This window comes from Anser cygnoides, chromosome 8, assembly GCF_040182565.1.
Source record: "Anser cygnoides isolate HZ-2024a breed goose chromosome 8, Taihu_goose_T2T_genome, whole genome shotgun sequence".
In the NCBI taxonomy this organism is placed as follows: Eukaryota; Metazoa; Chordata; class Aves; order Anseriformes; family Anatidae; genus Anser; species Anser cygnoides.
The window spans coordinates 8,372,534-8,386,244 of record NC_089880.1 but is presented as its reverse complement, the minus strand read 5'-3'; the positions used below and the strand labels follow the sequence as shown (position 1 = coordinate 8,386,244).

The window sequence follows — 13,711 nt, the reverse complement described above, 5'->3', positions numbered from 1 at the left end:
AAGCTCTCTCTTGCCAGAATAGAGAGAGTTGCTAGTAGGAGACTTTGGAAAGCTGACAAATTCTTGCTCTGACTATTGAAATTCCTACTTCTTTAAGTGAAAAAGGAAACAGTTTTCATCACGTAACTGCTTGTCACCTGTTATTGTACTTCTGAGTTGCTGTTGAAATCCATGGATCAGAAGCAGCATAAGCTTTGGCGTTGGAATTTAACTAAGAAAATAGGAAGTAATGAACTGTCAGTGGCAGCTAGGGCAAAATGAGCAGATCCTTTGCTGAGGATTAGCTGGAGAGATAAAGCCTTATTGGCTTCGAAAAATCACATGAGTAACAACAGCTGTTCTGGTAAGGGATCTCCTCGATGCGTCTTTTATTTCAACAGCTGTCAGAAGTAGGAGAGGATCCAAGGCACTCCTACAGTTTGTTGGCTTCTTAAGCACAGCAGGGTAAAAAAATCAGTTGTAGACTGATTATGAGATGGACTTAGATGAAATAACACCAGCTCAGTGACAAACTGTAACCTTGTGTTCTACATTACTGAAATCCTCAGCAGGGCCTAGAGCTGGAACAGTGTAGAAAACAAATTCTATTTCATTTCAAAGCTCTAGGGGGTAGTAAAATAAAATAAAAAACAGAAACAAACTTGTCCATTTTCCTACTTGAAGTATAGATAATTGTATTCCCTGTGAAAAGAAAATCTGAACAACAAAAACAGAGTGGGAGGTGAAATCTTGGTTAAAAACTTCAAAATACACTGCCCCAAAGAGTCTTATTCTTACAGCTGAGATTCTTGACTTTCTCCATTCTCCTTTGGAGCCAGAGAATAATGACTTCTTTGAATCTTAATGCTCTGGGATTTCAAGGCTCCCAGGTCTGTGACAGAATTGAGAATTGAGACATGAGCTAGCAGGATCCAAGGTTGATAGCTAGAAGCTGGAAACCCTGTTGCTTCCAGCTCCAGGGAGCCCTAATAGCAGGCTTTGTTATGGAACCTTCAGCAGTTAAAGCTGTGCAATCTCTAGCAAATTGCAAGATACGTTGCTTTTCTATAAACAGTTTTGAACCTGATAGATCTGCTAGGAAAGATTTTGATGAATTGATTTTTTCCAGCAAATGTTTTTGATTGGAAAGGTTCTAACTCATTCAAATAGAAGCATTTATGGAAGTTTTAGTAGGTTTTTGACTTGAAGTTAATCCCCCTTATGCAAAATCTGTGTGTTTAATAAGCTACCTTTAATCTCCTCTTCACAGAACAAACCTCAGTTCCTGAGAGGGTATTAAGGCACAGTAACAGTATAAACAGCATGCACACTCATTCCTGGTTATTTCTTCAGAACTTACAGCTGCTGTCCGGTCCACCTCGCAGCGGCTACTCAGAATGAAACAAGCTTCAGCATCATCCATTCTAGAAGAAGGGGGGAGAAAACCCTGTTATATACCGAAAAAAAAAAACTTCTGTTGACTTCTGTTTCACAGTTTATAGTCTTGTATGCTTATAGATACAGAATACAGAGAACGTTTAGTCTAACTTGCGTACTAACTCACAGTACTATCACTACTTCTTGACTATGTTCTAGGAAACTCTCCCCAGTGCCAGTAGAAGCTGTGCCAGCATAAAAAAAGGTGGTCTCAAACACACTTTCTTTGCAAAATAAGTATTTATCTGCCATGAGTATAAAAGGTGAATAAATAGCACCAATTCATATACCGTGTAAGTGTACAATATGTACACGTTATTATTGATAAGAAGTGAGAGGGGGCTGATGATATAGAATTGTCTTCCATAGCACTAGCAAAGAATATGGGTAGATGTGGTAGAGTAATGTGTTAGGGATGAATAACATCTCTGTGTATGTATGCAATAAATCAACTGTTTTCAGTCCGTGGCCTCTTTGAGAACTTTTAATGCTTAATTGTTCTCTACAGGTTACAGGTCACATAGTAAAAGCAGGGATGGTGGAAGTGGGGAGGAAAAACTCTCTGACTAAAAGTCTCATGAAAGCTTGCTTTTTGACTCTTGCCTCAGATCTTACTGTCGTTCTCCAGTGAGTCATACTGGCGCAGGGAAGCAAAGAAATGGAGACTTGGCTGACCTGCTTGGGAAGACAGGACTTTGTGGGCAAAGAAAAACAGCATGACCAGAATGGGTTTCCTGGAAAGCGAAAAGTGAGACAAGCTGGAGAAAATTATCTGCTTATTACAGCAATTCTGGAATGGGACCTGAGAATCCCAAATCTTTGATTTCTCTGCTTCTAGAAAATGGAAGTGGTGGTTGCTAGCAATAGCTTAGGTCATTGGGACCTTAGGCTTAGACTGAGAGCCTATTCTATTAGGTGTTGTGTATACACAGAACAAAAAGACAATTATCATGAGAGGACATCATCTCACTAGATATCAGAGCAGAGAACAGATTGAAGAAAGGATGCGATGGAAAATACTAGCATTACTTTGTAGATGTTTCTGAGTAATTCATCCCAGACTGAAGGGAGAACACAGGTGAAATCAGTGGGATTTTTATGCTAATCTGTTGTTTGTGTGAAAGAGAATAGTATTATAGGCTTAACAGAAAGTTTCATCTCTGTAAGGACCAGGAGTGGCAGGCTAAATGAGAATAAGGGGTCACTTCTTGATGTGAAAAGAAATGTAAGCCAGGGAAGAACTGCAATGAGACGTAAAGCAATGGACTACATAAATAATATTTCCAGAGTGTTCTGAAACAAGTATTTAGGGACTTGAGATTATATATATTAAAAAACATAACCATTGTTTCAGTGAGATTAAAATGAGAGCTTCCATGAGAAAACACTTGAAATGTGCAGTTTCAGTCTACATAGGGTGCTTTACACAATAGCATCAACAATAGCATACTGGTTTTATTTGGGCAGAAAAAAATTAAGATGTATTTTCAACTATCTGGAACTAAACTAAAGTTGATGAATAGATATCTATAATGAGAAGCCAAATAGATTGAGCAACCTTGTAATTTATGGCTACAGAAATGGTGATTAAATACGTGGTTTGTGTGAGGTCATTCAGAGAAAGTACAAAGAGAAGGATAAGGTCAGGTCATTGTAGGTTCCCCATAAGCAGTAAACAGCAGGAAAACAAGGGAAGCTTCAGAAGATTGAAGTATTTCAAATGGAAAAAAACATTGCAGCAAAGGCAAATCCATATATCTAAAATAGTAAGGTCAAGTGCAGCTGATGTGGAGAATTGAGGACAGGAGGCTGATTCTAATCACTGATTAAGAAGAAATCATGGGAGCTGTATGAGTCGTTCCAGTGAAGCATGAGAACATAAATAGGAAGATATGGTCTTTAACAAACTGTAAGAAAGAAAATTCAGTGAAATGAGTGATGGAACACGTTTTGATGAGAGATGATGAGGGACCAACAGCATGTATAGATGATTTTGTAAGAAAATTAAACTTCATTGATCGTATTCACCATTTTCTCCAATGTTTTTTGAAGTTTCTTGAATCACTTCAGCTACATATGGCAAGGGTAACAACCCCTTTGGTATTAACATTCTGTGGATATCATGAATTTAGACAACAGAAACACTAATAACAACTATGTTAAACACAATAATATCCTTATGAGAGAAACATTTTAATAATGTTCTAACAATTGGAAAAGCTTTGTCAATTACACCATTTTTATATGTCAGAAAATCTGGATCTGCGAAAAACAATTCTTCCACTGCTTGAGGATGACAGAATTTAAAGGCACTTTATATATTGAAGATAAATTTGTGGAAGGAAAAAAGTATAAAGTAAAAAAAAAAAAAGAGTGGATATAAAGAGGATTCGTGCAGGGTTCACTGAAGTGGATAAGCGTAAGGAGAGAAAAAAATGTTTTTCATGACAGAGACTGGGAGAAAGCTCTAGGGGAAGGAAATCAAGCACAGTAGTGTTGTTCACATTCTAGTAATAGTCTGCATGAAGAATGAGAGCTGTTTAATCAGTTACTGTGCTATTTCAAATGCTGAAGTAGATACAAAAGTTCTAGTTGTACTGATGAACAATATAAGTAGCAGTATGATACCACAGGATAGAATTCTTGTTAATGCTGGGTATGTGAACACTGTTCAGAGAACACCAAAAAAATCCAAAATGAAACTCTCAAAGATAGGAAGCAAGAACAAATATCATTTTTTTGTAAAGTCATATTGTGTACTAAGGCTTAGAAAGAAAAATACCGTCCTTAGTTAACAATTTACTAATTATTTATTCTGCCAACTTTTGGTATTCCTTTCCTTTTTTGGTGAGACCTTTATCACGATATTTTGGCATTGCATTTCATGTATATGTATAAACTTTGATAAAAAAAAAAACACTTCTTGATTTTGTTGTTGTTGTTAACCATTACTTTATTAGAAGTTGTTTACCATGTGCCTTGCTATCTTCTCAGTACATTATGTTCTCATTAAAAAGAAATATAGCAAACATCTTAGGTACTGGGTTATAGTTCATATTAAATGTTCTATTAAATTCCTACTATGCTTCTTCCCTCAGGAGAGGTTTAAAATTATTCTATGACAGGTACATTCAATTACATGTTCTGCAGAAAAAAGCACAGTTGACTACCTCCAGGTTATTATAAGTGAAATTCATGATTATCTTTAGGGAACAGTCTAATTTTTCTTTTCTCAATGTGTAGAACAAGTGCCAGCCAAATCCCCATATGTATTCCTCCTTAAAATCAGCAACAAAGTGAAAAACAAGGAACCACTCCTTAAAAAGAAGTTTGTAATCCTGAAAATAAGCTTTGCAGTATTTTCAAATTTTAAACAGATAAGAAAGTAGCTATTTTTTTAGTGGCAGATATTTGAAAAGATACCACTGCTTACAAGATTTCTCACAGTTTAGATTCTTGGGAATAATTCTTTAGAAGGCTGAGTGACACAAGTACTGAGTTACTGGCTTAATTTTAGATATCTGTATTAGTTGATTAACATAAGTGATGACAGGTAAGTTCTTATAAAGAGAAGTGCAGGTTAGTTAAATCAGTTATTTGCAAAGTATCACCTTTCTCTTTGGAGAGTTTGAAGAGACAGTCCTCCTACGTGAATTCCACTGTGAATTCCTTCCCACCTTTAAGTGATTGAGCAATGGTGGGTGGGGTTTTTTGTTTGTTTTATTTTTTTTATTTTTTTTTGAGAAATGGTGTTTGACTGATGTGTTTTGAGTAATGTCATTCAATAAGAACCGGCAGAAAGGCTTTTTTTTAAAAGTCGTAGAAGTGTGGGGTAAGAGGAAGGTCCTGAAGGAAGAGTATTTGGAGGTATAGTAGAGTAGTTGCTTTTATTACCAGGCTGAACTTAGTAAGAAAACAAGACTCTGCAATGGATTCAAAGGGTTATAATAATTTTTCACTCCTCCCCATCCCCTTTTAATTGGACAGGAGAGCTACTGTTATCTTTATTATCTGTGCACAAGGAACAGAAATAAATTCTAGCATTATTGGAAGTTTGGAAATTTTCTATACTGCTTTTTCAGAAGAAATTAAAACAGGCACTCTCTTTCAATACCTTCAGGAACTGAGAAAGAAAAGAACGAAGAAAAAATTGGTGAAATGAAAGAGCTTACAAATATACATTCCTTGAAAATTTTCAGATATTAGGGAAAACAAATTACATCAAAGATCCCTGCTTTCTAAATACACATGCTTTCTTTCTAGCACAGCAGCTTTTGTTATCTGTCAAGCTCATTTATCAAATAGTATGTGTGAAACAAAAGTTAAAAAAACAAATATTAGTCAATGTTTGCCTACTTAGCTCTCAACAGGTCTTGATCTTTTAGTGCTGAGCCTTGCAGATAGATAACTCTCTGAGACCACATTGGGATTTGTAACACCCTTCGGACCTGAGCATCCATCTCAGTAGGACACAAAATGACGACATAATAGTCCTGCAAAAAACATAATGGGGAATAACACGTTATTATCTGATGTTACCATTTGTTCTTGCAGATGAGTCAATAGAGAGTCAGGGTGTCAAAAACGTGTGTTAATTCTCAAATTTAATTAACAAAAGTTATTTGAATACAGGTGTGTAAAATACTGAATTCTTCTTAAATAAAAATGGCTGGACAGTTGTTCACTGCTCGTGAAGGACTTAAAAGGTGGCCACTAGAGTCCAGTTAAAAACATTTTTTGTTACTGTACAAGTGTAATTTTTTTAGATACAATTCACTTTTCTGTAATTCTAGCTGGAAAATGTAAGAAGCTTTCCGCAATCAAAACAGAATTATTTTATCCAGCTCTATTAGTCCCTGAAATCTTTTCCTCCACACTAATGGGCTGATCCAAACTTCGTTTCCTGTTCTACACTTCTTCCTGTTCTGTACTACAGACAAATTCCTATCAGAAAAAGTAAGGTTGCTCAGACGCATATACGTGTGTAGTTATGAAAAGGAGAGAGAGAAGGAATGTAAGGAGGGGAGAGACTGAGAGCTTAGGACAGGCTTGATGTAGAAGTCTTCCTTATCAGACACAGACTTTTGCTGGAAGTTTACTTCCAGCATCATCTGTATCTTACAGCTTCCTACTTCAAATATGAAGAGAATGTATATAAGCTGTTTCAGGCTACAGAAGTAGTATTAGGATTTTTCTTACTTTGGCTCTAGTGTATCACAGAACTTGACTCATTATTCAGACTAGTTAAGTAAATTTTGGATTTCAGTTTGTGTATGCATCTCCAAAAAGCTGGATTTCTCTATACATTTGCTTATGCTTCTTATTAGCTAATTAATTTGGGGAATAATCTGCATTTGGGATTTGTCATACTGCTGCTTGACTATTTGAAGAACTGTATTTTGTGGGGTTTTTGTAATACTTAATGTATCACAGTTAACATAGTAATAGACATTGTAAGAGAAGTATTTGTAAAAGAAATTGTCTATAGTAAAACTAATAATGAATCCAAGCTGCTACCTCATATATGCTTTTATGTGATCAGAACAACTTTTATGACATCTGTTTGCATTAACTAGGGAATAAGTGTAAACTGAGAAAAATCTTACATGTAACCTTACAAGGTCTTTGTCCTTTAAAGTACATGTAATTTTTTCTTAATTTCAACATTTCCAAAAGGATCTAATCTTCCTAACACTGACGAAAAACAAAGCAAAATGACAAAACCAAAATATTCTTTGGCTTGTGAGGAGTTTTGGATACAGTCCCAAAACAAGAGGAAAAAAGAATTTGAACATTTTTCATTTCTTGTCTACTTTAAATAGAATAAAAGGAAGTTGCATGGAAATATCTGTTTCTGAAAGGACTAGCATAATTCAACAAGACAGTAATTCTATCTATTTAATCCTTTTAGCTCAATTCAAAATGATTGTCTCCATACTGTATCTCAGCTTCTTACTGCAATTATAGATTCCCAATTCAGTCAACTATTCCCAAATTCAGTTTTTCAAATTAAAGGCCATTCCAGAACACTGTCTCCAGAAATCAGTGTTTTGAGTTTCGTTTTTTTTTTTTCACTGTAAATACCTGCAGTCTGGGGTGAGCATAGAATTCGTTTAAGAAATCCATAAGTAAATCAATCTTCAGGGAGCTGACACACAGCACAACATGTTTTTCCGTCTGAGCTCTGTGCCGACTGTAGTTGCCACCAGACTTTTGTCTTTCCATCCACAAGTATGCCAGCTGTTCAAACTGCAATAGATGCCATGTGTCAGTGAAATATAGACAAGCAGCTGTGCAGTAAAACTGTATCATGACTTAACTACATTGCACTGTTCAGCTTATTCCTTTTTTAAAAGATGTCCTTAGCTCCCAATGCATTTTTCTTTGTAAAAAAGTTCTCTAATAAGTGGGTTAGATCAATAAAAAAACATGGAAACACAGCCAGTCTCTGTCATACACAAATAGCAGGGTAAGTCCATTAAAATATCATGTGATACTCAGTCACAAACATTTGGAAAAGAATGAAGACTGTACATTATTTACTTTATTTATTTCACACCTCTGATCTGTTTTCCAGTGCCCTGTTACCTAAATGTTTCTCTCAAATGAAAGGTTAAATTTTCATACATTTAGGTCACTGTAAGTATAAATGTTCAGATAGAAGCACCATTTTTCTTTGGACAATGACTCTCTTCAGAGATTTTATAATATTCTGAAGGTGACAGTATCATTGTGTATTCCTATCAAATCTATACTCATCTGTTTTATACATACAGATACCACTTAAATAGATGGCAGCTGTAAATACAGCAATTTTGCATTTGCCAGCTGCTAAATGATATATGCATTCAGCTAACAGTGTATGCAGGCTAACAGTAATACCTGTTTTGTACTCTTGCAAGGGGAAGCCTAGTGCACAATAGGCTAGGAAATATGAATTAGTCATTAAGTATATAAAATGTTGCTCCTCTAGTCTGAATCCGTTAGACTAAAGATAATATTGTAATGATCTGTGCCATTAATAAAACACACAAATACCATCTCAAAGCTTCTCATAGTAAGTAATACGCATTTAATCCTGAGCTCCATTTAACTGTCTTTGATAACTATTCTTTTTCTCACTCCATTCAACTGATGGAGAAACTGAATTGTGAATGATAATTGTATTTATATCATAGCAGGACAAAAGCTCAAGAGATCAGAGGATTATAGTAAATGGGATTAGATCAGGCTGGTGGCCAGTCACTAGTGGGGTACACCAGGGCTCCATTTTGGGGGGACAGTTCTCTTCAATGTTTTTATGAATAATCTGTACAAAGGACTTGAATGCATACTAAGTTTGCAAATGATACTTAATTAGGAGGAGCTGTTGACTCCCTCAAGGGTAGGGAGGCCTTGCAGAGAGATCTTGACGGACTAGAGTGCTAGGCAATCACTAGCTCTATGAAATTTAACAAGAGCAAGTGCTGGATTCTGCACCTGGGACAGCAACCCTGGATATGTATACAGACTGAGGAACAAGCAGCTGGAGGGCAGTTCAGTGGAGAAGGGTCTGGGGCTTCTGGTCAATGGCAAGGTCAACAGTGTGCCCTGGCAGCCAGAAGGGCCACCCATCTCCTGGGGAGCATCAAGCACAGCATTGCTAGCCAGTCAAGGAAAGTGATTGTCCCACTCTACTCTGCAGCCTCACCTCGAGTACTGTATGCAGTTTGGGGCACCACAGTATAAGGACACAAAAAATATTAGTGTGTCCACAAGAGGGCAACAAAGATGGTGAAGGTTCTAGAGGGGAGGATGTATGAGGTGTGGCTGTGGTCACTTGGTTTGTTCAGCCTGGAGGAGACTGAGGGGAGACCTCATGGTGGCCTGCAGTTTCCTCACAGGGATGCGATGTACACGATGCTTAAGTGTATATTAGAAGTAGTTCAAAGATGAAATTTCTATTTCTGAGGAAGTTCCAAATTTCTTAAAGCATATTTTAGTTTCAAAAAGAATATGTATTTTACTAAATTGCCACTGAGTGGGAATATAATTGTATTAGTGCATATGTTTGTGTATGCAGACATTAAATATTTAGCTATAATTAAAACGTTCAAATTTTTTCAAGGAAATTAATGCTGACAGCTCAAGCTTCAGGCCTCCCAGGGATTCTGTGGTGTTTGCTCACAGTAAGCTTTAGTTCACCATCAGAGCAGCAGAGTCTGGAAATTATAGCCATGTGAGAAACTGCAGCTTCAAGGTCTATCAGGCCTACTGCAAGATTTGATAAGCACGAATGGTGTCTCCTCACACTTCCCTTTTGTGTCCAGGAGGTCTAGGTCATCACCAGATGTCAGACCATTAACATCATGACAGTGCTGCCTTATAGTCTGAGGGTGTCTGACATCAAGCATTTGCTAATGAGCTGACAAATGTTCGAAATGTTCGGTAAATTTAATGAAACTGATTGATTCCATGAAATACTTGGATCAATCAACCTTTTCTTGTGGAAATGGGTTAGAAGGTCTAAGCCTATGTAGGCATCAAAAATTTCTAAACATGCGTTTGGCTCTGTGTATACTGACATACACAGATATGAAGAGAATTTGCTTGAGTTGCAGATTTAATGAGTTGTTGGTTTTCTTAAGTTAGCACTGAGCTGTAAGAGTAAGAGAGGAAGTGGAGAGAACCAAGATTAGAAACAGGGAGAGCCTGCAGAGGAAATGTTATACTCATAAAGAAAGTGCTGGCTACTGTTTTGTTTTTTTGGTTGGTTGGTTGGTTTTGTTTGGTTGGTTTTTGTTTGTTTTGTGTTGCTTTTTTAAATCACTCCATTAATAACCCATATCTCAGGATGAAGAGAAGGGCTATGTGGTACTTGATATCTTTTGCCAGCAGTTGAAAACTGATTTTAGTGTTCCGTATTTCATTATAAATCTAAACTATATGAGGACAAACAGTGGCAAAAGTATAAATAGAAGATATAGAAGATAGTAGTTTTCTGATATTTTATATGCAATAATAACAGTATTTTTTGCAGTTGTTTTGTTTTAAAAACAATTCTAAAGAGAAGAAAAAATCCACATTTACCTGTATGGGCAACACCACAAGAGCAACACAGATCATAATGACAACAAGCAGCTTTGAAGGCCATATCTTGGGTGTAACATCCCCAAAGCCCACAGTGGAAAATGTCACTATGCAGAAATAAAGGGAGTCAAAGAGAGTCAACCTGTTTCCTGCTCGTTCCAGATGCTGAATTCCACAAATACTATGTAGAAAAGAATGAATAAAGACACGAAAGATAAAAACTGCACTTAGGTTCAGTTCAAGTTTGATGATTATGTTATATATGCAGAAAATTATTTATTTTAGAGTGGATACATTGCTCAGCAAAGACATTTTTTTCAAAAAGAGGAAAAATGAGTATCAAACCAGAAGTTTGTTATTATTATAATTTTTACATCATTTATAATAAAAAAATATTTTTTCAGTATTTTGGTATGATAGAACTTTGTTGCTAGGTTTTGCTTAGTGGCTGGTGTGAGGGAGAGGTGGTATATAGAACATCACAGATTGATGCAATTCCTTTCTAAACCAGAACAAAACAGATGGTATATAGTTGCCACCATTCAGAATTTTTTAAAAAGCATCTTTTAATTTTTCAGGGAGCGTTTGCTGGTATGGCCAAGAAAATGTACACAATACTTTCTTTAAATCACTCTTTATGTTGGTCTATATTGCTTTGTATGGTAAGAGCTACTAGAATGAACTTGTTATGAGAGTACATGTTGCATACTAGAAAGATAATGTTGGTATAAATGAGTACCGACTGTCTAGAATAAACTGAATGTGAGAATTGGAGGCTATCCAATTGTCAGAGGAATAAGTGTCCAGGTCCAAACTTCAGGTAGAAGGTGCCAACTGTTATGAAGTTCCTGCTTGCTACAAGTACAGAATAGAAATATATGGCTTGGTTGTTTTTAACAGCAGAACAAATAAAGTTCATTCCTTCCGGTCACACATTTCTATGAACAAATCAATGTGCTCCACGTGTTACTTGGTAATTATTTCTCTTGTAATCAGAATGATTTGTGTAAGTTAATGCTCTTTTGGTTTTTAGAAGTAGTGGCAGAATCTGTTTAGAGGTCCTACTGCTGTTTTGTATTTTGCATGCTTTAAAAATACTTCAGTTTGAAAAACTATACCATGATGAAGAGCTTTCCAAGCTTAAAATATGATCTTCATTGAGACAGTAGAATCATGTAAACAAATTCAGCTTTTAAACTATATTCACCTATAAGAAGAAAATTGATCCGTGTACCATGCTGAATAGTGTTGTGGTTTTTTATCCTTGGAGTTAGCTGAATGATTTCTTCTTGGAGAATTTGAGAGGTAATTGGTAAATAATACCGTATTCCTTGGTAATTATTATTCTAGAACGTACCAAAGATTATTTCTTTATATACCATATCCAGATGGTAATAGTCACTCATTAATATCTGCCATGGTAAAATTTTTGCATCACCAGGGAGAGCCTGTGTTTATAACAGCTTTAGCAGTTGTTCTTCTGTTCTCCATTCTGTTCTCCAAAAATAATTTAGCAGTGGGCAGTGGCATTTCCAGAACATATGGATCAAATTCCCAGTTTCCTTTTCACAGTTCTAGCATTTGTAGTTTTCACACTTCTCAAAATGTTCTAAAAAGGGTGGTGTTTTTTTTTCTGTTTGCATAAGTTTCATCCTTCAGTCAGAACTGATACTTTTATATCCCTATCCAATTTGTTCCACATTTTTCACTGGTGTTGTAATCTAGATCTTCCATAATTTCACTATGTTCCCAGTTTGTTTTTTGTTTGTTTCTTTCTTTCTTTGTTTCTTTGTTTTCCCTCCCTTCTTAGAAAAAAATTGGTAATTATATTTTTGTTCCTGAAAATATTAACAGAGGGACTGTCTGGAAACATGCTAATGAAGAACACTTTCTTTTGGTCTCAGGGAAGGAAGTTTTTCAGCTAGCTCCTATTCCAGTCTCAATTTGAAATAATGGAGTACACTGCAGAGGCATCCAAGCACAAAAAATAACCTACTTTAATATCATTATTCACATAACTTTTATATGTAATCTTAAAAACAGATTTGTGGTGGATTTTTTTGTTGTTTTTGCTATTATTGCTGAACACCCTGGTGTGTTTTCTTCTCTTCAGTTGTCTTTTGTGGGTACAGCTCTAAAATACAATCTTGACTTCTGGAATTAAGTCACCATGGCCAGGAAAGTAGCAATTATACATAGTCAGTGATATGGTCATAACAGGACTATTATACCATTCCACTGAGAGTGTTAAGTATCTGCAGATAGGTTTGCATTGAACTATAATCCTATCATTGGTAGCAATGTATTTTCTCTAATGCTGGTGCCTGTGAAATTGCTTAGTGTTTGCATAAGCAAAAGGGTCAATTCTACCCTTTGTACCTAACAGAACGGATTAAAATGTATAAAATCTGTTTTTTTTTCGTTTGTTTGTTTGTTTTTTGGTGGTGGTGGTGGTGGTTTTTTGTTTTGTTTTGTTTTTTTACATTTTCAAGGAGTGTGAATTGTTTCTTCACTTTTTATTCACTTTGTAAAACCTTAGAAAAATCTTTACTAATTTGCTTATAGGAAAACTCACAGCTTTATGAAGGGGATATCCTCTTTATTAATATTATTCTTCATGTACTGTCTTTAGCCAACCAACCCAATTATAGCCTGGCTAACCTTCCAGCCTCTTCTAAATGAACAGCAAAATGCCCATTGAATTTAGTAAGCCCATCATTTTATTAGCTGTACTCCTGTATAATCTTCTATATTCGTATTCCTTGAAGCTGTCAAAATTATTTTGTGCCTTAGCCAAACTGTTGTAGATTCAAGTTGTCTTTTGCTGAACTCAGTGGGCATAAACCAGTGCTTCTCACTTTTAGCTATGAATATTAAAGTCAGTGAGACATGGGAGCTTTACTGAACCAGAAATTAATCTCTTCTTAGAACTTGAAAAATTTATTTTTCTTCAAAATTACTTGCACCTCATCTGCAGTTCTACCAGATTATACCTGAGGCCCTAATAACCCTGCAAGCAAAGGAATGATAAATCCAAAAATAGTCTACCAAGTCTTAATTTCACTGGTCATTTTGCTGCTCTGCCTGTTGTTTTTAGAAGAAGGGATCGCAAAATTGCAAAAAAAGTGACTTTTGAGAGAGCTTTATGGAAATCTAATTTCCAAATTAAATATTACCTCTCTTACTCCTCACCCAAGAATTTTGTACTTTAATCTCACTACCAGTA

General features: G+C 35.9%; 1 protein-coding gene and 1 long non-coding RNA gene across 18 annotated transcripts in view; one reads left to right on the top strand and one right to left on the bottom strand.

The window, feature by feature from the left end:
• The window catches only part of KCNT2 (potassium sodium-activated channel subfamily T member 2), a 147,299-nt gene that overhangs the window by 62,348 nt on the left and 71,240 nt on the right, over positions 1-13,711 (bottom strand). For all 14 annotated transcript variants that reach the window (XR_010833067.1, XR_010833068.1, XR_010833069.1 and 11 more), the window contains 4 exons: positions 10,486-10,666; positions 7,501-7,665; positions 5,773-5,909; positions 1,340-1,403 (listed from right to left, as the gene is read on the bottom strand). Coding sequence is in view for 11 of the 14 variants with exons in the window: in XM_048053619.2 (XP_047909576.1) it covers positions 1,340-1,403; positions 5,773-5,909; positions 7,501-7,665; positions 10,486-10,666 (547 nt within the window). In the remaining 3 variants the exon portion in view is untranslated. The remainder of the gene's footprint in view (positions 1-1,339; positions 1,404-5,772; positions 5,910-7,500; positions 7,666-10,485; positions 10,667-13,711) is intronic.
• LOC106041592 (uncharacterized) overlaps positions 1-13,711 on the top strand; it is a 259,478-nt gene that overhangs the window by 218,717 nt on the left and 27,050 nt on the right. The window lies entirely within an intron of this gene.